The following is a 25,663-nucleotide window of genomic DNA, read 5'->3' on the forward strand; positions in this document are numbered from 1 at the left end:
GGTAATACTACGTGCTTGAATGGGATTTAGATTTCCCAGTATTTGACCAAGTACTTGAAGTGGATGAGTGACATAAATGAACAATTGCAAATATTGAGATATCTTGAAAACTAATCAGAGGAAAATGACTTTTCAAGTTTTCAGTCATATTTCCGATCTTCGTGGAGTTCTTGTTTTATAAACGAGTTTGTAGTTAAGTGTCAGAAATAATGTAAGTTGCAAGTTTTAGTGGTCTCTGTACTACGAACACCCTGCTATTGCTATCTTATATGGACTAGGGATAATATTTATGTAACTTTCATTCTATTTCTCAGCTAGGAAGAGTAGCCCCTGGCACTGACAATAAAAAAGGTACACATACACACACTATATATATATATATATATATATATATATATATATATATATATATATAGATAGATAGATAGATTAGATAGATAGATAGATAGATAGATAGATAGATAGATGATAGATAGATATATATACGTGTGTATATACTATATATATATATATATATATGTATATATATATACTATATATATCTTATATATATATATATATATATATAATATATATATATATATATATATAATATATATAAAGTTTGACGGTACTTTTCCGTCAGTGACAGTTCTTGAAGGTTTTATGGCACTTTATTCTCTTCAAGAGCAGTTTTTATTATATTTTGGCTGTAGGTTTTTCACTTAGGCTGTACTTTGTGCCCACGACGGTATTTTTAAGATTTTTAAGTTTTTATTTGTTTATTTTTCGTTCTTGGGGAAGGGTGAAATTGACGTCTTCGGGTATCAGTGTCCGTGACACGCCCAAATCGGTTGGAGGATTGACGTCAAGATGATGTTAAATTAAATATGCGTTGATACGGTTTATTACGCACCGTCAGTTTTTTTTTTTTTTTTTCTTAATAAAATCGTATTTGGATGCTTTTATTTCGTTTTCATATGCCATTAATCCTAAAGGTGGTATCTTCATTCATCACTCATATCAGTTAATGTCGTTGCTTTAGTAAACGTTTTCGTAATGAATAATGACTTTAGCAAGTTTTTTTTTTTAATATTTCCGTAATATCTGATATTAATCGAATATTTTTTTTAGCGTTTGATTTTAATAATCATTCTTTATAAGCAAAACACCCCACTTAAGGCATATTTCCACGAGAAAAATAAATACAGAAGTATATCTTCGAAATAACCGCATGTAGTCATTTTAAATTTTTTAAATTCTTGAGACTGAAAACTGACATCATGAAAGTTGACGCAACTGATGAAAGCTAAATATAACAAGTCAACAAAACCCACAAACAATAATGGAAACGGAGCGTTACAATCAGCCATTCCACGACAGTGATAGTACACCGTATCAGTGATTTCCTTGGCTGATTACTGCAACAGCTGGTTCTCTTCTTGATGGTTGTCAATAATTGAATAAAAAAAAACTGTCATAGGAATTCCAAACCACAATACCGTTATTTATATAAAGTTGTGCCTGTAATACCAATGAGGACGTCATTTGTTTGCGTAAAATGATTTCACATTCAATAGTAAATGAACCCCGGGGTTGGGTATGCCGTCAGTGTACCTCACGCGGCGCACTGTAGGCGTTATTCAAGGTTCTTTGCACCGTCCCTTCGACCCCTAGCTGCATCCCGTTTCATTCTTTATACTGTACCTCCATTCATAGTTCCTCGTTGGACGAGTGGGTTATGGGTTACGTGCTCTCCTACTGATTCGGTAGTCTTGGTTTGATTTCCCGCTCTAACAGCGTGGAATCAGAGGAATTTATTTCTGGTGATTAGAAATTCATTTCTCGATATAATGTGGTTCGGATCCCACAATAAGATGTAGGTCCGTTGCTAGGTGACCAGTTGGTTCCTAGCCACGTCAAAAATATCTAATCCATTCATATTATCTTTCTCCCATCTCGCTATCTAACTGAGAGGTTTTCCTCCTGTTACACCTTTCAAACCTTTCAACTCTCAATTTCCCTTTCAGCGCTGAGTGACCTCATAGGCCCCAGCGCTAGGCTTTTGCAATTTCTTTTCCAGGTTTTCGCTAGAGCTAACTTTCTCTAGGGTTAACCCCGAATTTTGGGGGGCGGGTCTTCAGACCCAGCTTTCGAAGATCACATCGAATCTAATCACGAAACTGGAAAGTGGGTAATTGGTGAAAGAAAGAAAGAAAGAAAGAAAGAAAGAAAGATAAGAAAGAAAGAAAGAGATTTTACATGTGTATTAATATGAAAATGTGGCCCTTTGAGTTTTTTTTTTTTTTAGCATGGTCGATTCGTCTTGTCAAGTTTACGCTATGAGTACTAGATCTCGATATATAGAAGGATTCTCTCTCTCTCTCTTCTCTCTCTCTCTCTCTCTCTCTCTCTCTCTAGAAAGTTAGTAACAATGAAGAGTGCCCTGAGAATTCAGACAAGTGAGTCACTGGCGTCGTATCGATGAGTCAGTTAGAACCTTGGAGCCCGGAGACTTGTCAAAGAGTTAATTAAAAAAAACTTGGAGACGTGCAGTCGAGGAGTCAATTAGAACCTTGGAGCCTGGAGACATAAACGTGTAGTAACATGGATCCCCGGATCTATGTGATGATAGGTCTTTCGTAGGGCAAAAAGTAGACCCAACTTGAAGATTTGTTTCAGGGCCATTTTTGGATTCGATGATCTGTGCTCTGCTATTATTTTTCTGGTTCGATTTTTGCCTTTTCAGTGTCAGAGCAAAAATAAAGAATGGAAGATATGATTCTTATATAAGTTCGTGCTTATTTTTTTTATTTACCCTAAACGCTTTTTTTATATTTTCTCTTGAAATTACGAAATGAATACGTACAAATTTGTATTAAATATATGTGTGTGTTTGTTTGTTTATGCATATATATATATATTATATAATAGATATATATATATATATATTTATATATATATCTATATCATATATATTGCGACTAATCCAAATATGAGCAGTACCACGACATCAGTGTCTCCTTTGTCAAATCCCTATATTCCAGGGAGACAAGAAACGATGTTGTGCAGGTTGAGGATTGGACAAACGAGACTCACTTATGGGTTCCTGGTGTCCCGTGGAAATCCTCCATTTTGCCATGACTTTCTGTGCCCTTGACTGTGAGACATTTGCTGCGCGAACGTCCCTTTCCTGGGGACGTGACAGAAAAGGTCAATTATCCTTGCTGCGATTCTCGGTGATGATTGTGATGTAGAGCAGTTAGTTATACATCCGTGTGATGGAGGAGGGCCTCTTCAACAAAATTTAAGTTATACACTTATAAATATATGTATTGATAGTGTATTTGAACAGATATGTTTATATACATACAATATAGTTTTAGATATTTTTTTATATGAAATACTTTGTAAACTGATTTATTTTTAGTTTCCTATTTGATTTGTTTACTTCTTCAATAACCTAGGTATTGTGACGCCAATTTTAATATACATAATCTCTCTCTCTCTCTCTCTCTCTCTCTCTCTCTCTCTCTCTCTCTCTCTCTCTCTCTCTCTCTCTCTCTCGTATCCAATGGTGTAGCGATTTTGCGCTAAAAAACAGCGTGAATAAGTAAAAACCAGTGGAAAGTAATGCGTTGAAATTTAATAAGGATAATCTTAAGCAGTTGTCCACAGTGCGAATTATTGTCGAAAGCTTTCCTGCGAATTGTATATATCCTATATACTTTTTTCTTCTACATTTTACCCGGAGCCAACAATTTAAATACAGTTCAGGGTTGATATGGTCCAGGATGTACTCAGCCCGATAAGATATCTTCCGTAAAATGACGTGTGCATCGAATTATTTCCCGTCTGAATGGGTGTGGGGCTTCAAAATAACCGATAACGAAGGGTTTTCGTACCTCTTATCGATATTGATTCATTTCAGTATGCATTTGATATTAAGAAACCCACGGAAGATGATGCGTTGAATATGTCCAGTCATCAGATGTCGAAAAGGTCAAAGATTAATTATGCAATACGAGGTGCCATGGAGGTCATGTCACGAAGGCTCACTATCTGGTATCATTGAGCACCTGTTCGCCAAATTTTGCTTTATGCAGCCCATACCGGTGGCAAATACCTCCAATAATTAATACTATCGAATACTTTTTTTTACTGATCATTCTCTTGATAAAAATCTCACCACGAGCGAATATTTCCACAAGAAAAATTTATGTTAAAACATATCCTTGTAATAAATTTATGTAAACATTTTTAGTTTTCTGTAAAAAAAAAAAAAAAAAAAAAAAACCTATTGAGATGGCGTTGTCTGCCCGTCCGTCCTCAGATCTTAAAAGCTACTGAGGCTAGAGGGCTGCAAATTGGTCTGTTGATCATCCACCATCCAATCATCAAACCTACCAAATTGCAGCCGTCTAGCCTCAGTAGTTTTAATTTTATTTAAGGTTAGAGTTCTAGGTTAGATCAAAGGTTATTGAATCAATGACGTTATCACTTAACGTGACATCCATTGGAATGTTCTTCCTCCTATATATGGTCAACCATATTTAATCTAGTGTAGTCATTTGTGTAAACAGTCTATAATAGTCGCTTTTAGTTGCTATAGCTGATTTGAGCAGCTATGCCAAATTGTTTGAGAGTGACGTCATTGCGTGGAATTCCCGTAAACAGACAAATAAAAAACCAGTTAAAACAGATATTCAGATTTATTTTTTTTTTCTTACGAAGACACGGAGACGGGCATACATATCCAAACCAAGCATGGACACTTCCGTGAAAGCCCAACTCTTCAAAAAAAATAGATCAAAAATATGCTCCGACGTTTCTTTTGCGCAATCGAGTTTTCTGTACAGCGTATAATGATGTATGAGTCGCGGCCCATGAAACTTTCAGCCACGTTCCCAAATGCACGATCATGGCTAACTTTAACGTTAAGTCAAACAAAAACTACTGAGGCTATAGGGCTGCAATTTGGTGTGTTTGATGGTTGGAGGGTGGATGATAAACAGACCAATTTGCAGCCATCTAGCCTTAGTAATTTTGAAGATCTGAGGACGTACAAAAAAAGGTGCGGACGGACAGACAAATAGCCACCTCAATGGTTTTCCTTTACATATAACTAAAAGAGGCACTTTTGACGATTGAAGCTCAAAAGGTGTAATCTTGTTCTCACGACTTTCCGGTTGATAAATTGATTGACTGATACAAATGGCGTCACAAGAAGTATGATGATAGATGCCATTTTTTTTCGGTGCTACAGGAAATGAATAACGTACAAGTGTGAAGAATTAATGCCCTCTCGGGAGGCCTTATCGAATTCCTCGAGTGAAGGGAGTGAAACGCAATTGATATTGATGACCTGCCGCTCAGACCATACCAAAGCCTTGGATGGTCGTTATTCATATTTAGCTTTTATATTTGTTATTATCTGTAGTTAACTTTCCAATCTTCTCTATTTTACGCTGCTTTATTTCGTAAAAGATGCTGCCCAAGTCAGTGGCGTTTTGGACACTGTTCAGTATGAAATTTTAAACTTTATTATGTTTTGATTAGTATCAGTGAAGATGCATAAAGATCAATTGTGACAGAAATCTAATGATGATTCAGTCAATTAATCTGTTAATCACTGAAATTCTCGATCAGTGAGTCAACATGACTTTAAAGGGTCAAATCAAACGCGTTATGGCATTCAAGTTATTTTTATCATTTACATTGTCCAACTATTGTAAGAACAAGTTAGGGGGCTAATATTTTGACTGCTACTCATTCGCAGAGTCAAGTACCCATACTCAAAATTTAAAAAATATTGTTTATTTGAACAAATATCACCAATTGAATAAATAACCCTGAAAGGCGCATGTCAAAGACAATGTTAGATGTTATCAGGCCATCATCACGCAAGCCGGCAACACTGTTGATAAGATATTCGGGGGTGTTCGTTCGTTCGTTCGCCCCTCCGAAGGTCCCACCAGGTCCATGCTTTTTGCACCTCTCACCAATAGTTATTTGATACCGCGCGGCACGAGTAGTGTTCTCTCGCTTCTTGGGACTCATTTCGCTTTCCTTTTTGGTATTGTTCTCGAATTTCTTCTCTTCCCTGCCATGTGTTCTTCGCCCGTGCGCCGATCATAGTACAGACGAAGACTTGGAGTCTTGGTAGAACGGATTTGATAAGAGGAACCGTTTGCCCAGAGTGGGAAATGGACAAATGATATTCGATTTGTTTACGTCGAGCGGGCGACGACACGAAAAGATTTTTTTTTTGTGTGTGTGGATTAGAAGCTGCTAGTAATTATACATAAATCTATCTATTTGTATTATATCTGTGGTAAAATGGTGCTGCATAGTGTTGAAATCATAAGTATAGGCAAGCTATACGAATGGTGCTTTATACGGAAGGCAAGGACATATACCGTGTGCAAGACTCCAGCAGGTTTGCGATAAGGACTGTCGGGTTGTGAATCAGTCACTTGAAGTATTATTTCACCAGAGCACACAAAAGGAAGACGGATCTTTTGCAGTTTAATTAATAATTCAGTTGAGAGCCAAATATATTCCATATTCGTTGCAGAATTTGCATACTCGATGCTCGTAACACGAAATGAAAGTGTCCTGCATAATCTTATCGACAGTCACGTGTTTAGAAAGTCCTCATTCATCCCATTAAAGTAACCTCTTGTTTACAGTTCATTCGTTGGGAGATGTCACGATTGCTTTGGAGTAATCCTTTTAACCTTCCTATTTATTATAAATTATGCAATACGGTCTGCTTTAGAATATATATATATATATATATATATATATATATATATATATATATATATATATATTATATATTTGTGCGTATATTAATATATATATATTAATATACACTGTAAGACATACATAAACAATTATTTTTAATAGGCGCTGTATTGTTTTATTAACCATTTCCGTCACGTCACATGTACCTGACTGGAATAAGACCTGTTTTGTCTTAAGCGGCACTTCGTATCAAGGTTACGAAATGGAGAGGCAGCATTGACGACGATAAGAAAATCAGACTATCTAATTACCTTTTATAATGTCATTGAAAACATATATCGTGAAGCTATAGATATATATATATATATATATATATATATATATATATATATATATATATATATATATATATCGTCTTAGTGAATTTGAGAAAAGGAACAGGAAACCTTCTTAGATCTTATAATCTCCTACTACAGAAAAGAGACAAAATATGATTCAAACTTGCAGTGATGGGTTTGCAGAGTGACTCCTCTCCATTAACTTAGACTCCGTTTCGACGAGAAGTATCTGTCAATTTACCGAACATCAATTCTGAAAGCCGGAGTCACTCTTTGTTTACCGTAATAGTCCTTCGGGATTAGCTTCAATTCGATATGCCAGGTGAGTTTTGTATTCTGGATATTTGATAATGATGTTTGAATATATCTATATATATAGATGTATTATATATAATATATACTATATGTATATATATATATATATATATGTGTGTGTGTGTGTATATATATATTTGCAACACCTCGTTTTGCACCAAGAGGAGGGAGGGGCAATGCCTATTGTTCTAAATATAGTGGCTCATTGAATTTTCCTTATTTCTTATATGGGCCTCTTTTGAAGAAAAATAATATATATATTTATATATATATATATATATATATATATATATATATATATATATATATATATATATATACATATACACATATATAAATGTATGTACATACACACGTACATGCATACATACATACAAACAATACAGTCTGCGCCTGTGAGCATATATATACAAAATAATTCTAAATAAATTTTTCTTCAAAAGTGGATGACGGAAACCAGCCACTTTTCCACGTTGTTTTAGTGTTATGGTTCGTGGAGATTTGGTTACGTTTTATGGGACATCCGTAGCAAAGAATCTCGTATAAATTATCCCAACAGCGCCATATGGCTTCGTTCCATGGCACACAGACATCCGCCAAGAAAGGAATGTCACCGCATTTTGCTGGTGATCTCTACTGGAGAGAGAGAAGAGAGAGAGAGGAGAAGAGGGGGGTGGGAGAGAGAAGAGAGAGACGAGAGAGAGAGAGAGAGAGAGAGAGACGAGAGAGAGAGAGAGAGACTACATGATAATGTTAAAAATGAATCCCCATAATTGGTGAAGAGTAGTGGGAAGGAGGAATCGCTTGTAAATTATATATATATATATATATATATATATATATATATATATATATATATATATATATTATATATATGTATGTATAGAGAGAGAGAGAGAGAGAGAGAGAGAGAGAGAGATCGGTTGATGAATCACAGAACAAGGCAGAGGCAGAAAGAATGGAATCACACGTCAGTATCACAGAAAAGAGAGAAATGTCCCCATGACAAGAGAGAAGGAGAAAGACTAGTGATAGTGAGAGAGAACACACAAGAGCACTGTACCCCGAAGCCTTTATCAGTGTTGAAATGAAATTATTATCATCTCAGCACGTCCCCGATGACGTAGGTCACTCGTCTCCTGATAAACTCGAACTAGAAGATTAGATGCACCTGCACGATTCCTTGTTATCTGTTTTCAGTGCTTTGGATTCAATTATCAAAATCTTAGCGTGGAGGTGCCGAAAGAAATCAATCAGAGTCAGGTATTTGTCTTTAGACCCTCTGTGATAAGTTGGGATTTTTATCCAGAGATTACTAAGCACGACGAGATTGGGAAGTGATCAAGGTATTAGATTCCGAGGAAGTACAATTTCTTTGAATTTCCTCGATGTTTATCTCGTGTTCTCTTTGCACCCACGCATTTAAAGGGCGTCACCATTTTTTTTTAAATGGGTATTGTTTGGCACTTGAATACATTTTTTTTTATCGCTGTTATATGCAAATGTAAATTTATATCAGATACTTTTTTTGTTATGGTGGAATAACATTGTTTCATTTTACGGGTTTTTATCTTTCTCTTGTGGGTTATCTTATAAGATACGTATTTTATATTGTTTGTTAGCAATTTTATTTATTTGCAACCTTCAACTAATGTCCTTATCATTCTGGAAGTGGAATACTTAGTAAAACATCCCGCACAAGTCACCATGCTGTTGATTATGAAACACTAGTATTGTAGCAAATTGTGTGTCGTTTATTTTTATGAAATATTAGCTGTTATATGCAAATGTAAATTTATATCTGTTAATTTTTTTTATGGTGGAATAAAATTGTTTTATTTTAAGGGTTTTTATCTTTTTTTTATGGGTTATCTTATAAGATACGGTATCTTATATGGTTTGTTAGCAATTTTATTTATTTACAACCTTCAACTAAAGTTTTTATCATTCTGGAAGTGGAATACTTAGTAAAACATCTCGCACAAGTCACCGTGCTGTTGATTATGAAACAATAGTATTGTAGCAAATTGTGTTTCGTTTATTTTTACGAAATGTTAACCGAGACCTTATATTTCAGGCGAAGTCGAGTACTTCAGCATTTTGGACAACAAGTCTGCCACCAAGACCTACTGGGAGACGCGCATGTTGGCCACTATGGACGATGGCGGATGGGAGAGCGTGGCCAACGTCCGATTCCAGCCTGTTCCAGGCGTCACTCCCGTCGTGGTCCAGGTCTGTGCGTGTGTGTGTGTGTGTGTGTTTTTTTATCTATGTATTTTTTTCTTTTAGAAGAAACGTGTGCGCGTGTGTGTGTTTTATTTATTTATTTATTTATTTATTTGTTATTTTCTTTTAGAAGAAACCGTAAGAGGTTTATTATTTCTATGGCTGTCTTCGAAAGTCTGGATCCTCGTTACTTTGTTTTTTTGTATAGACCGGAAGAGGTTTTATTTTCATTTCTATGGCTGTTTTTTAAAGTCTGGATTTTTTTTATAAACCGGAAGAGGTTTTAGTTTTTATTTCAATGGCTGTTTTTTAAAGTCTGGATTTTTTTATAAACCGGGAGAGGTTTTAGTTTTTATTTCTATGGCTGTTTTTTAAAGTCTGGATTTTTTTTATAAACCGGAAGAGGTTTTAGTTTTTATTTCTATGGCTGTTTTTTAAAGTTTGGATATTTTATATAAACCGGAAGAGGTTGTAGTTTTTATTTCTATGGCTGTTTTTTAAAATCTGGATTTTTTTTATAAACCGGAAGAGGTTTTAGTTTTTATTTCTATGGCTGTTTTTGAAAGTCTGGATTTTCGTTATAAAACGGAAGAGATTTTAGTTTTTATTTCTATGGCTTTTGTTGAAAATCTGGATTTTTTTTATCAACCGGAAGAGGTTATTTCTATGGGTGTTTTGAAAGTCTGGATTTTCGTTATAAACCGGAAGAGGTTTATTTATGGCTGTTTTCGAAAGTGTATCCTCGTTACTGTGTTTTTGGTATAAACCGGAAGAGGTTTTATTTTTTTATTTCTATGGCAGTTCTTGAAAGTCTGGATTTTGTTGTAAACCGGAAGAGGTTTTTTTATGGCTGTTTTTGAAAGTCTGGATCCTCGTTACTGTATATTTGCTGTAAACCGGAAGAGGTTTTATTGTTTATTTCTATTGCTGTTTTGAAAGTCTGGGTCTTTTTTTACTATCTTTATGTGTTTGGTATGAGTTCCTCTTTTTGCTTTCTGTCCATTATCTGTTCTTTCCTTATGTATTTTCCGTGTGACAAGGTTTCCTAACCTCTTATGTCTGACATTTCGAAATTATTTCTCCCTGGTATTACATTCGCTCGCTCTAACTAAGAATACTTACTACATAAATACACTTATGCATACTGTATTCATGTGTGACCTGGCAGATCAGTCTATTGCTGACAACTGCCACGACAATAATTAGAAGTAATACCTGGCTATGGCTACCTTGTTCTTTGTAGCTTCTCAAGACAGAGAAGCGCTTTATTGAGGAAGTTGAATCCACATTGATTGGGAATCGTCTAAATAGCAGAAGAGCCTCTCCATAAAAAAAAAAAAAAAAAAACATTGAATACCACTTGATGTTTTTTGTATGTTCCATTGTTTTGCAGGATTTGAGAGTCATAATTCGCAAGAGAGTACGGTCTGGGCTATGCAATATCTCGTATTGTTAGTACACAAAAGGAAGTTTTTGATTGTAGTTCAGTCATGATGCTTTATACGATATTGGGTACGCATACTGAGGAAAAGGTCCAGGTATTTTGGCCTTCTGGAATACGAATGTGAAAGATTTTTTAGTCTCTGAAGGTGCAAAATAAAGGTGTGTATAAATGTTTTAGGACAAAGAGGAAATGACAAGGAAAATAGTATGCATTTGCTGGTACTAACGTAATGAAAAAGTAAAGAACTTATAGTTGTAAGAATGTAGACATAGTGATAACAGATCGAACTTTGAAACTTGACAAGACTAAAATGTTCAGAGCAGATTTATTCAAAACCACAAACAGTTTCGGAGCGTCACACCCCATCTTCACTGTGGGGACACTGAAACCCAGCTACACTGAAGAGGAAGCATGACGCTCGGAAACTGTCTGTGGTTTTGAATATATTTGTTCTCCAATTCAGATGAATAATGTCATTGAATTGAGTGTGGCTGACAAATAAAAAGTGAGAGTAACCTGTACAGTAAAGCAATCGAGGCTCTAACATCAAGAGAAGTAACTGGACAGGATCACATTATTGTAATTCACTTGCGAAAGTCAAGGGTTTGATTAATTACCATAAAATGAACTTGAGGAAGAAAACGAGGTCAGGGGAATCAGATAATTTCATACATCTTTTGTTTTCTTCATGAGGGTCTGTTCACTGCAGCGTGACATATGTAAACATAATTGGCTTATACCAATTAAAGTGACTCATAGAAGGACAAATTATTGTTATCAGATAACAACGGGCATTTTTTTTACAATGAAATTGTTGTGACATCATGAGATGCTGTAATGGCTTATGTTTTAAATTGTTGTTGTTTAAGTAGTTTTTTTTTTTTTTGGTGATGGGTGAGTGGGGGGATTGCCGTTATTAATATTAAATCTAATATAATATTCTTGATTATAATTCCAAATTATTATAATGAATGTTTTAATGAAATGTCACATAATAGCTCAAGGGATAACCACCTTCTCCTCCTCCTCCTCCTCCTCCCCTGACCTAACCTCCTGCTTCCTCCTCCTCCTCTCATCTCTCTCTCCTCTCCTCTCTCCTCCGCCTCCTCCTCCTCCTCCTCTATACTCTCCTCCTCCTCCCCTCCTCCTCCTCTTACTACACTACTACTGCTGCTACGTACCATTATTATTATTATTATTATTATTATATTATTATTATTATTATTCATTATTATTATTAGATCGTAACCTCCGAATAATTCCTCGGCAGGGCGAGGAGAGCATGGACACGGTGACTCCCCCTCCGGAATTCATGCCAGCTCCGCCTCCCCAGTTCGACAACTCCCCCGTCGACTCTGAGGGATCGAGTCCCCCTTCAATGGAGGACCCTCTGAAGGAGCAGCCCCCCCACCACGACGCGGAGGAGGACTCCCTCCCCGCCAAGAAATATGTCTACGGAGTCAACGAGCAGGTGACAAGGGGAGAGGGCGTGAGGGATGGGTATTATTATTATTATTATTATTATTATTATTATTGGTTGCAGGTCCACAATAATATAGTATGCGAGCATTGATCTTTAACGGATATTAAAAGCTTTCGAACCTCGTACTAGGTTCATCTTCCGTCTAGTGAACATTGTGACTTTTAAAATTCGTCGAAGTAAACTTCTGAACAGGACAATTCCACAACGACGAACGCCAATGAAGGAAGCGCTCAACAGCCCAACTAGGTAATTCGAACGGAATTACCTAGTTGGGCTGTTGAGCGCTTCCTTCATCTCCGTTCGTCGTTGTGGAATTGTCCTGTTCAGAAGTTTACTTCGACGAATTTTTAAAGTCACATTCTTCACTTGACTGAAGATGAACCTAGTACGAGGTTCGAAAGCTTTTAATATCCATTAAAGACCATATACTCACATGCTATATTATTGTGGACCTGCAACCATTGTCGTCATTTTCGACACGGAAATCTATGCTTATTATTATTATTTTTATTATTATTATTATTATTATTATTATTATTATTATTATTATTATATGGAGAGTAATTTCATTGTTATTTACCTGTTATGTAGATATTTTCGTCGTTACCTAATTATAATGGTTTATAGAGGAAATATTGCTTTCTGAGGATCTTTCCGTTAATATAATACATAAATTCTTTCTGATTCGTAAAATAAGTGTAGAGATTCTCTGGATCTCTTTGCTCGTAATTATGAATATTATTATTATCATTTCTATGTCATGCTAACTATTCAGTGGGATTTGAGTCGTGTCTGATCGGAATTTGGAAAGAAACCGCAAAATACCTTCAGGCCTAATTAAAGTTCATTGCTCCTTATTCTGAATCTTGAATCTTTGAATCTTTTATGTTGGTTGCAAGTTTCAGTAACTTTTGCAGGCGTTCAGCCGTGGCTAATTCCCGTTCTTTTATCCGGGTCTCGGTAAAGCATGAGCACTCACATCATAGTTTTTAGTTGTCAAGTTCCTCAAATCAGAGTTTGTTTCACATTTCTTGACGCCCATTGTTCGACTGAGGAATATTTCCAATAAATTGTCAACGACTGAGGAATAGCTCCAATAAATTGTAAACGCCTTAGCAATAGTTTCAATAAATAGACACGACTGAGGTCTTAGCAATAGTTTCAATAAATTATAAACGATTGAGGAATAGTACCAATAAATTGTAAACGACTGAGGAGAAGATCCAATAAATTATAAACGACTGAGGAAACGATCCAATAAATTGTAAATGACTTAGGAATAGTTCCAATAAATTGTAACACGACTAAGGAATAGCTACAATAAATTTTAATCGCGTTAGCAATAGTTCAAATAAACTGACAAGGTATCCACTCGACAGGAAAAACACGGCGTCCGCGTCGTAGAGACAGTAGCCAAGAAGCCCTCCTCGCAGGAGAACGTGATCGAAGCGGAGATCATGGCCCAACAGTTGAAGGAGGACGAACTCCGCCAGGAGGTGACCCTGAAGAACACCGTCCTCCGAGAAAAGGGCGCCTCCTCCCCCGCCAGTCACGACTCCGACGAGGGCTTCGTGGATCGCCTCGGCGAGGACGTCGCAGCTGTCACATCCAGTGGATATCCCCATGGCCTGAGGGAGCATGACGGCGAGGGCGTCATCTACAATGCCGTCAGCCCACCTCCTGAGTATTTCGGCTCTGGAAAGTAAGGAAGATTGTAGTTTTGATCTGGAAAGTAGGGAGAATTCTGGAAAGTTAGAAAAATTAAATTGGTTCTTCTGATCATTTTCTGTTTCTGGAAAGTAAGGAGAATCTAGTATTTGTCATCGTTTGTTCGGGAAATAAGAAAGATCCTAGTTTTGATCTGGAAAGTAAGGAGAGTTCTGGAAAGTTAGAAGAAGGAAAAATGAAAGTAATTCTGCTGATCATTTTCTGTTTCTGGATAGTAAGGAGAATCTAGTATTTGTCATTGTTTGTTCTGGAAGTAAGAAAGATTGTAGTTTTGATCTAGAAAGTAGGGATAATTCTGGAAAGTTAGAAAAAGGAAAAATGAAAGTAATTCTGCTGATCATTTTCTGTTTGTGAAAAGTAAGGAGATTGTGGTATTTGTCATTGTTTATTCTGGAAATAAGGAAGATTGTAGTTTTGATCTTTAAAGTAAGGAGAATTCTGGAAAGTTAGAAGAATGAAAAATGAAAGTAATTCTGCTGATCATTTTCTGTTTGTGGAGAGTAAGGAGATTCTAGTAGTTCATTGTTTGTTCTAGAAGTAAGGAAGATTGTAGTTTTGATCTGGAACGTAGGGAGAATTCTGGAAAATTGTAAAAATGAAAAATGAAAGTAATTCTGCTGATCATTTTCTGTTTCTGGAAAGTAAGGAGAATCTAGTAGTTGTCATTGTTTGTTCTGGAAGTAAGGAAGATTGTAGTTTTGATCTGGAAAGTAGGGAGAATTCTATTCTCACTGTTTGTTGTGAAAAGTAATCGGAACTCTGTTGTTGCTATTGTTCCTCAGGAAAGTAAATAGAATTCCGATGTTGTAGGCTAACCTGTCTTGGTGTTAGCATTTCTTATATCAAGTAAAGTCAGTTAATCTTTGTTACAGTTATTGGTTTTAGAGCTTGCTTTGTGTCAGTTCGGTCTTCACGAACTACTCTCTCAGACACATTACGAAACCTAATCAAAATTGTTGTGTTATTGTCATGGTAGTAAGTATTAATACTGTTACTAAACTAAACCACTTTTAAATCTGCCTTGGAGGATGCTCAATTAATGATAGCTGAGTTTAATCTATCACATAGGTAGTCTTCCTCTTTTTTTTATGTCTAAACCCTCTGTACCCATTTGTTAAAGATTTTATTGCAATATTTTGGTTAAAGGAGTACACTATTGAATATGGAAATTAGATGATCACGTCCGTGATCAAATGTCGATAGTTACTATTAATTTGTGAAGTACATTATGACAAAACGTTCTGAAAACTAAGACATGCATAGTTTAAATGAAATTTAAAAATGTGGTTAATTTAGGCAGTCAACAGAAGTAATGTAAAGTATGCACGCACTCTGCTTCGAACTAAACAATCTCCCCCCTCCCCCCTCCCCCTCTGCAGCAGCACACCCACTCCTTCCTCAAACACCGAGACGAAGATCGCTCTCGAAATCAGGGAACTGAAGGAGCGAGAAGAGGAACTCCGCAGGATGAGAGCCCAGCTCACCAGCTCCAGGGACACCCTCAATGAGGACGAAGAGTCCAGGAGCTCAGCCTCCAGGGAACAGCTCCTGGAGGACCACTTCACCTCCTTCACTACCACCACCGACGAAGGGAATTACTCCGAGTGCGGGGATGCCGTGTCCTCGGAGGATAAGAGCAGTGATGGGTCTAATAGGTAAGAGGTTCTTCTCCAGAGCCTTTTTATAAGGCTTATAGTGGCTGGTGTATTTTCACTCAGTAGTATTTCCTCAAGCAATTTTAGATTTGCTGGTCAAAGGGGCGTTTAATTTTAGGTTGTCATTCATCTCCCAACCCCCACCCAAAAAAAGGTCCTTAAACCTTGTACATATCCTACTAAACAGGGAGCTTTTTCATGGTTTAATCTGAAAGGATTATTTTTCTAAATGATATTCATGGAGGCTATGTATAATATGCCTGTTTTAGAAATGTTCCTATAAAAGACCTTACTTTTATGACTCTGCTGCAGAACTAACGAAAATACTTCTGTGATACCTGTCTGCTTTAGACTCTGGTGAAGAGGAAGTTAATTAAGTTGATACCACAAAAGTAAAAGAAAACAAGAATAACTGCATCTGTTCCTATAAGCCAAAATAGGTTTTCCATCTGAACACCAAAAGATGATAAGATCCTAGGATCGTTGATAAAGAAAACAGCTTCAACTTAGAAATAGAAAAGAATTTATTGTTTCTTTACTTTAGTTGATAAATGTAAGGGAGAGTGCAACTTACTTGAGCTAGTATAACACAAGCAGTTTGTCTTGAATGACATCAAAATTACTGAAAACACAACAAAGCATTTGATTTTATTTGCATGTTAAAAACTCATTGCTACTTCAAATGTGTGCAATTCAAACAGTACATGAATAAGCTGAATGAAAAAATTCTTCATTCCTAAATGAGAGAAGGTAAAGTTAAAGAAGTTGGACATCTAAACTGGAAGATACTGTAGGGAATGGAGCCTTAAACATGTTGCAAAGAATATAGAGCTAGTGGTTCCTCGTACGGGGTACCTCAAATAAATAGATAACTACTTAAATAAAATATTATATGAAATTCATTGTTAATATAAAAGCATTCATTCATATTTTGCGATGCCAAAGAGCTGTTTAAGAATTCAGAAATTAAGTGTGTTCGTGAATATGAATAAAACTTGCAGACTGAATAAACCGTTCAGACTTGTAAAAGGATAGCTTCAGTAAGCTGAAACTTCACTATCTTTGAAAGCTACATCCTCTACTCAAGTTTTAGACTGATTACGAACGTCTTCCTTATGGTGATATTCAAGGAATAAATGCCCATATTGAGTTCCCAGCACTGGGATACTAAACAAGTTATATTCTCACAACAAAGTGGATGAACCATTCTTTTAAGGACTGCTGCCATTTGGTCAACCAGAAACCTAGGAGAAATGTGTGTGTGTGTGTGACCAGTTTTGCAGCAACACACGTCTCCCGTCCTGACTTCTGGTTGTAGTTTTGTGGTATAGGATACTGGGAAGTATTCAGCATTTTCAGTCCTGCAGTTCTAACGACGTACCCATGAGAAATGCAAGGATTCCTAATGTCGTTTTCTTAGAAGTTTTTAGTTTGAAATCACCAGCTTTACTAAGAGATAGATTTCCATTGTCTGCCAGGCACAATAGAAATAACCTTAAAACATTTTCCAACAAAAAATAGCCAAACTGAATTATCTAAAATAGTTGAAATAAAGTTTATAAATCGGTCAAAATGAAAACACTGTTCTTTCTACAAATTCGCATTTGCATTAGGCTACTGTTATCAAAATGAACATTAGCATTCAGCACTGGCAGGTTTAAACAATTTGAAAGTAAAAACTTGGACTTCGTTAAGAGTTGTAATACCATCTGTCAAGTGTCAATAGGTATCTGAGATTCCTTCACAGTTAGAATTCAAGATTCTCATTACTGTATAAAGATGTAAAAACTCATTCATGGGATGACTGATAGAATTAATCCTTTGGGTATTTAAGGAGTATAATCCACACTACATTTGATAATAGACAGGTTTTCATTTCATGTAAAGATTATGATCGTTTCACAGAGGTTAACTCGGTAGGAGGCTATGGGAAGGCGGTTAGCATTAACAGATATGATTAGGTATCTACACTTAATGATAAAATTCGTTTGTAAGTAGAGATGTGGCGAATCTCCTGTGACCCTGTGGTAAAGATGTAAGAATACTACCTCCGTAGGTCCTGCGTGTCGTAAAAGGCGACTAAAAGGACAGCTGCTAACTTGCAGTCTTACTTTTTAGTAAAAGGCTAGGCCCACCGCCAACAAATGTGGAAACTGTTGCCTTGCAGTCCTACTATTTAGTAAAAGGAGAGGCCCACTGCCAATAACCGTGGAAACTGCTGCCTTGCAGTCTTACTTTTTAGTAGAGGGCTAGGCCCACTGTCAATAACTCTGAAAACTGCTGACCTTGGCAGTCGTACTTTTTAGTAAAAGGCGGAGGGCCCACTGCCAATAACTGTGGAAACTGCTGGCCTTGCAGTCTTACTTTTTTAGTTAAAAGGCGAGGACCACTGCCAATACACTGTGGAAACTTGCTGCTTTGCAGTTTACTTTTTAAGTAAAAGGCGAGGCCCACTGCCAATAACTGTGGCAACTGCTGCCTTGCAGTCTTACTTTTTAGTAAAAGGCCGAGGCCCACTGCCAATAACTGTGGCAACTGATGCCTGCCCAGTCTTACTTTTTAGTAAAAGGGCGAGGCCCACTTGCCCAATACTGTGGAAACTGCTGCCTTTGCAGTCTACTTTTTAGTAAAAGCGAGGCCACTTGCCAATTAAAAACTGTGGGAAAACTGCTGCCTTGCAGTCTTTACTTTTTTAGTAAAAGGCGAGGCCATTGCCAATTAACTTTGGAAACTGCTGCCTTGCAGTCTTTACTTTTTTAGTAAAAGGCGAGGCCCACTGCCAATAACTGTGGAAAAAAACTACGGCCTTTGCAGTCTTACTTGTTAGTAAAAGCTAGGCCCACTGCCAATAAATGTGGAAACTGCTGCCGTGCAGTCTTACTTTTTCGTTAAAAGCGAAAGGCCCACCCTGCCAAAAATAACGTGGAAACTGCTTTGCCTTGCAGTCTTCACTAAGTAAAAGCCCGAGGCCCAATGCCAACAAACTGTGGGAAACTTACTGCTGCAGTCTTAAACCTTTTTAGTAAAAGGCAGGCCCACTGCCAATAACTGTGGAAACTGCCTTGCCTTTGCAGTTCTTACCCCTTTGAAAAGGCGAGGCCCCTGCAAATAAACTGTGGAAAACTGCCTGCCTGCAGTCTTAACTAGTAAAAGGCGAGGCCCACTGCCAATAACTGTGGAAACTGCGCCTTGCCAGTCTTACTTTTTAGTTAAAAAAAGGGAAGGCCCAACTGGCCAATAACTGTGGGCCAAACTTTTTGCTGCCTTGCAGTCTTACTTTTTATAAAAGGCGCGAGGCCCACTGCCAATAACTCTGTGGGAAACTACGTCCTTGCAGTCTTACTTTTAGTAAAAGGCTAGGCCCTAACAAGTGGCCATATACTGTGAAACTGCTGCCTTGGCAGATCTTACTTTTTCAGTAAAGAAAAGGCGAGGCCCACATGCCAATAACTGTGAAACTGCTGCCTTGCAGTCTTAATTTTTTAGTAAAAGGCTAGCCCCACTGCAATAAACTGTGGAAACTGCTGCCTTGCAGTCTTTACTTTTGAGGCCCAAAAGGCTAGGCCCAACTGCCAATAACTGTGAAACTGCTTGCCGTGCAGTCTTACTTTTTTAGTAAAAGGCTAGGGCACCCTGCCAATAACTGTGAAAATGCTGCCGTCAGTCTTCTTTTTCAGTAAAGGCGGAGCCCCCACTGCCAAATAAACTGTGTGAAACTCGCCGTTGCAGTCTTACTAGTAAAACGGCTAGGGGCCCACTGTTGTCCAATCCACTGTGGAAATAACTGCTTGCGGCCTTCAGTTTTTCTTTAGGTAAAAGGCTAGGCCCACTGCCAATAACTGTGGAAACTGCTGCCTTGCAGGTGGACTTTTTAGACAAAGACAAGGCTCACCGCCAATTACTGTTGTTGATGACAGCAGGGGCATGCGGTCGTAAAAACCTTCTTGCCAAACAATAAACCATGCCTGATGATGCCTTTGATAGAAGGCAGTAGAGAAGGCGCATCAGGCAACCGACCCCTTAATGTAGGGATAACGGTGGGAAAGAAGAGTGTGGCGAATCCCCTATGTATGACAGAAAAGCCCTGTGTATGACACAGATGACAACTACTAATGTCTTTGAATATCTTAGGCCATATATTTACGTCCATTTCGCGCCTTAAAGCAACAGAATTAAAAAATGAAAATTCCAGTTGATGAAATTTTTAGTACATGGTTGGTTGGCTCTCCTTAGCTAAACATTTGGTAACCATCATAAAGTACTTCGAAAGTACATTATCTCCGTATACGCCAGGAAAATAACTTCTCTATGGCAGAATTTAATTTTCGGAACTGGATAAGGGAAATGTGAATTTTTTTATGTAGCAAGTACCACGTAAGACGCATTTACCCACAGTATTTCAGAAAATACATTAATGCAACTGACTTGTGCCTGGATGTCAGAGAGCTATTGTATTTTAGCAGTGCAGTGCTAAACGTATCCTTAAAATGGAGTGATTTATCCATTATAAACTCGATTAGTAACACTATAAAGTGTTCGGAATAGAAAAGGTCTAATTTACGTGATGAAAGAATTTTTTTTATCTGTAGAAAACCAATACTGTAAGAATCTATTTTATTAATAATCGGTTTGTGTCCTCAACTGGGGAATATTCAGCTCATGTTCTCTCATTGGAGGTCTTGTGCAACACTAAGTGGAATGTATATTTCACTTTCATAACGTTATAATCGAGTACATTTATAGATATACACGAATTGGTCACGCTCACTCGTTTGGCCAGCCTCAGAATGTTGAAAAACACTTACATTGAAACACATTTCATATGACTGTGCAGCTTACAGCCAGCAGCAAATATTAAGCGTTGAAGACAAATCCTTGAAAGAAACTTAGACAGAATCTTCGGTGTTTTGACTTCATCCAGATAGTATATATTCAAGAGATGCAGTGTATTAAATAAGATCTGATATCTTGACTAGGAATAAACCAGTTGGGCCAGCAATTTAAGAGCTGAGAATGTTCACTCCATGGCCTGGTGAAACTTCATTAAAATAACAACTAAGATAGGTACATGGCTAAATCACTCACTGGATATTTTATGCAATGTTTATATGGGAATGTATTTATTTTCTCTTCACCCCAGACCTCTGCAATGAAGTCAATTTTTTCTCCTAATGAACTAGATACAGCAATGACCACAGAATCATTTCCTAATCTTTTTATTGCACCCTGTATATCTACAAGTAATCTGGACCTTACCCTGTTTGCATTGTAGTCTCATTTTCCATATAAATCCAATAACTTGATGTTTTTGCTGAAGTTGATTTTAATCACCACTCGATTTTGTCCAACTCAGCCGCATCATGTCTCCCGAGCTCCTCCATCCCGGAACACATCTCGACTTCTCCCGCAGGAAAGTGACGGTGAAGCCCTTCGAAGATGAAGAGGAAGACCAGCCTGTCTACACAAGGTAAGGGAACCTAAAAAAGAAAGAAATAGATAAATAAATAAATAAAAAAAGTGTTCGTTGGTTATGGTTAATTTTAAATAATTTCAGTCGTGTATTGGTGGTGATTGACAACAGACTATACATGACTTGTACATAGAGAGTAAATACCCCTGTACATACTACATGTAAAACGTAGTTCTGGATACGAATAAATCAGGTGACGAAGGCCTCTTCGGAACGGATTAATTTCGTAACCTGAGGCACTACTGTACTTGATTTGATATTACTCCCATTCATCAAAGGATTGGACCATTATCGATATTATCCTTACATGTATTGTTTCTCTGCTTTCATCTTCAGTTTATTTTATTTCGTTCCTTGGTATTTTTTTTTCAAATATGTACAGTCATTCTCAGTTCACAGGAAATTGCTTAGCAAGTTAATGTCATCCTTTATAATGTGAAGGTGTGTACATTTTAAACAATAGTGGTTACGCTTCATGTAAACTATATACGTACATTTCTGCTATCCAGAGATTACAGCTCTTAAAACTGATATGGCATAACAGTTTCCTGTAAACTTTAGCGATGCAGTATTTTAATTTTGATATACGTTAATAACTTTTCAACTTCATCCGAACGGATTTGGTGTGGTTTGTGAAAAATTCAATCATAACTTTTCAGAACGAGATTCTTGCCCAGATTTCCCTATTTCCGTATGCTCATGAGATTTAACAACTGTTTTCGTAATAAATCCTTACTAGGATTAGAAAACAGATGGATAGAGAAATTATTGAATGATATCTGTGAAGTTTACACTTGATGCTTTGTAGGAGATGTCATAAATGGAAAATAATGATTCCTTTCTGATATGAATTTTTATAGGATCAGAGGCTTTTTCCATTTCCAGAAAATAGACAACTGTGCTTCAAATATGCATTCTTAAAATACCTTTGGGAAGGTGTCGACTTCTTCCACGAGATTACAGCGTGTAAAGGCTTATCTCTCATGATACCTTAAAGTGGAAAGGTCGTCCAAAGAGAGAGAGGACATGACAGAATATTTATTCTGATTCCACTAACAACATTTGAAGGCAACAGCACGGACACTGAATCATTCAGAACAGAAGTTTCTAGAGACAAAACTGATAAAGAAGAGAACTTCAACCCTTTCCCCTCAGATTACGAAACATGTTAAGGCTTTTTCCTCAGAGTAGATCAAGAGGACCCGTTCATTCAGAAAAGTAAATAGGATGAGCTTCGTTTACACACGTTTCGTGTGGGTTTTGACCACCAGCTAATATCTCGACCAGTATTGTCACCAGTTTGTTGGGTACAAATAAAAGCCCTTCTCTGTCGGATACACAGAATTGTTAAAGTGAGTTAAGGGAGTTTGTGATTAGTTTCAACACCTGACTTTTTAATGGAGACAGACTGATCTTCGCTCTTGCCAGATGGCTTCGTAAATACTGATGGGCAAAAGGCATTTTGCATTTCAACGACATTAACAATATAGTAAGGAAGTTCTGTCCGTTATTATTCCTCAGGAGAGGTGATCCATAAAGTATCCTAACTGACTTTGGCTTCCCACCTTCTTCACTGATTGTTTCGTAAAGCGAATTGTCTTTCTGCTTTTATTCCTGGCCTCTTCCTGATCTACGGATTTATTACCAATGCTATCTAATCATGTATTTGGTCCTTATAATGATCGTGACGCTGCTGGAAAGGTGTGGTTATAAACTTGCCGATGTTCGAGTCAAACTCGGGAAACTGAATATTAATTGGGGAAAGTTACCTTACAAGTCAAAATGTAGATAGAATTAGAGTGCTGCACAAGGCATAGGCAAGCCGTCGGGTTTATGGATATTCTTTGGTCAATGGGGAACCATTTTCCATATGGCATAGACAGTAGTCATCATGGAGGTTGGACATTACCCTACCTTTAGAATAACTAATAGTTCATTTTTATGCCACATTGCCAGCATTTCAGCAGTATATCTTAAGATTTAGAGATGAGTGGCTGATTTAGAGATGGAAACTGGGGCTTTAACCTGTGCATGGATCATACGTATTCTGAATATTGGTAGAGGCAGGGAGAATCTCATCTCTGCTGCAATCCTTGTACAACTATGCTAATGACTGACAACTCTCAGTAATTAATAGGGCCCAAAACATTACAAATAAGCTCTTTCATTTACGCCGTGAATTCCTGTTAGTCTTGAAAGTAGATATGTTTTCTTGGTCAGTTTTTTTTTTTAGGTGAAACAACATTGAACAAATTTTTGAAAAAATAAAATGTGACTGTGGATCTCTTACTTCTAGCATCTGACACTCAAATGCTATCTGTTTTCTGGGTGTTACGAGCGATCTAATTTCCTCTCACTGTTTGTATATGTATACTATATGCTTATTACTTCAAATCTTAAATCTGAGCAGGGGATAATGAAATAGCTGTCCCTTCCGTAGCGAGATTCGGACTAACTCGCACAAGGTGGCAGCTAGGCCGTTCTAGCTTTTCGTGTATTTCATGCAAATACATTCTACTCGAGTTAAAATAGACCCATCGTCGTCGTGGAATCATAGTGTTTTAGGCGGATTTATATAGAGTGAATAGTTGAAAAACTATTCATATCTGGAGGATTATTGTAGTGTAGTGATGTGACTCACAAAGCAGCAAGTAAACAAAATGTTTGGAGTCAGGAGATTGTTCTTGGACTTGTGTTATTTTCTTGCCTTTGGATGGCTTGTACTTCGAGGCATCAGGGAGATTTAAGTCATTCAGGTATGGATGTCTGTCCTGCATTTCAGCTTAACAGCTTTGCAGGATTTATCACGGGGCACAAATATGACCATTGCAGCAGATGAACGAAACAGAATACGGCTGACTTACCATACACTGGGCTATAGTTTTCTACTGTTAGGGGTGCATAGATTTCCTTGTAGTGGATCATTGATGCAATAGCAATTTATCATGAGATCTGAGTGTATCACCTGAATTACTATATGTCTGAAATTGTAGAAATCCTTATGGATGTTTTAACTCGGACTACTGACTATGAACCAAAGGACAATGATTTAGGAGGTGTGTTCCAGGACTTACAGAAAAAGGTCATACCTGAAGTCCTCTGTTTATACTTGCCGTGCAGAGCATCAAGATATATGTTCTTGGAAGGCTGTGCAATGTAGCAATCACCAGGTGAATACTGGATTATTCTTCATTTAAAGTTAAGTAGGAAAACAATTCATTTATATTTCAGTTGTTGATGTTCAGAAGTTTATGAGATGCTGATATGTTAGCTTAGTAATGTCATGCTTCTTTATAATAGTTTATTTAGATAAGGTGTAGCTACTTTTTTTTTAATACAAAGTTTTTATTTATTTATTAATCTATTTTAAAATAACAGGAAACTGAGTATCTCAGCCTGAAAACCCGCTTGGCACAGATCGGACTCTCGTTAGGGGGAAAAAAATTGATCTCTTTCCCTGCATTTTAATGAACTGTTCTATTGATGATGTAGTTCTTCCTAGACTATACCGAGTCACTTGACCATTTCTGTTGGTGGAAGCGTTAGTCTTATTTTTCCAACCTTGTGGTCTTTTAGTGGAAAGAGAACATTACGGTGAGAAGGTTTGTTTTGTCAAAATATTTCTGTAGCTTAGGTTTAGTGACTTTTTCGTATAATAGCCCATGGACTCTGTTTAGGGTTGTGATGTTAGCTTCCACAGATCATAATAACCACTTCAGATGGTTCTGTTACATTTTTTATTCCGTATGGTGTTAGTGGGACATTATAGAAGTGGGACATTATAGAAATTTTTCTGTGTCTTACACATGCAATAGTTCCTTTTGATCAAAAGGTTCTTCATTTATTTTACTTATTTTACCATTGTTTTTTCTCGTATATATACCAAGTACCTTTCTAAAGCTGCCTCTAAGAAGTAGTAATGGAGCCATTGTATCAAGAACCAGATCCCAATAACACTCGTTGCAGTATTTGTTCGTCTATTAACGTTCATTTACTCTACTTCCAATGCTTATCTGTATTGATTATGTAAAAAAAAAGTATGGTTGATATGTGTACATATGCGAACACTTTGATTACTTGTCCATTTACTTTTGCTAAAGAAGAAGGGTATCAATTCCTTGTTATCTAGTGCTGTGAATGTGCAGATTTAAGCTTTTTAATTTGCTTGAACTTTGATGGTACCTGAGTTCGGAATATAAACATTCTTTGCGTGTGGTAATCGTCAGACTTACCTCCGGTGCTACAAGTAGTACAAAAGTAACCTCTCAAGGAGCA

General features: G+C 37.0%; 1 protein-coding gene and 1 long non-coding RNA gene across 4 annotated transcripts in view; both read left to right on the top strand.

Moving 5' to 3' along the window:
• Positions 1–25,663, top strand: part of LOC135200351 (microtubule-associated protein futsch-like) — a 427,183-nt gene that overhangs the window by 366,599 nt on the left and 34,921 nt on the right. For all 3 annotated transcript variants that reach the window (XM_064228942.1, XM_064228940.1, XM_064228941.1), the window contains exons 3-7: positions 9,460–9,614; positions 12,323–12,523; positions 13,915–14,237; positions 15,643–15,918; positions 21,272–21,385. In XM_064228942.1, the coding sequence (XP_064085012.1) occupies positions 9,460–9,614; positions 12,323–12,523; positions 13,915–14,237; positions 15,643–15,918; positions 21,272–21,385 (1,069 nt within the window). The remainder of the gene's footprint in view (positions 1–9,459; positions 9,615–12,322; positions 12,524–13,914; positions 14,238–15,642; positions 15,919–21,271; positions 21,386–25,663) is intronic.
• Positions 5,482–7,140, top strand: LOC135200352 (uncharacterized). The gene is made up of 2 exons (XR_010311266.1): positions 5,482–6,055; positions 6,892–7,140. It is a non-coding gene; the product is annotated as an uncharacterized LOC135200352 (long non-coding RNA).

This window comes from Macrobrachium nipponense, chromosome 26, assembly GCF_015104395.2.
Source record: "Macrobrachium nipponense isolate FS-2020 chromosome 26, ASM1510439v2, whole genome shotgun sequence".
In the NCBI taxonomy this organism is placed as follows: Eukaryota; Metazoa; Arthropoda; class Malacostraca; order Decapoda; family Palaemonidae; genus Macrobrachium; species Macrobrachium nipponense.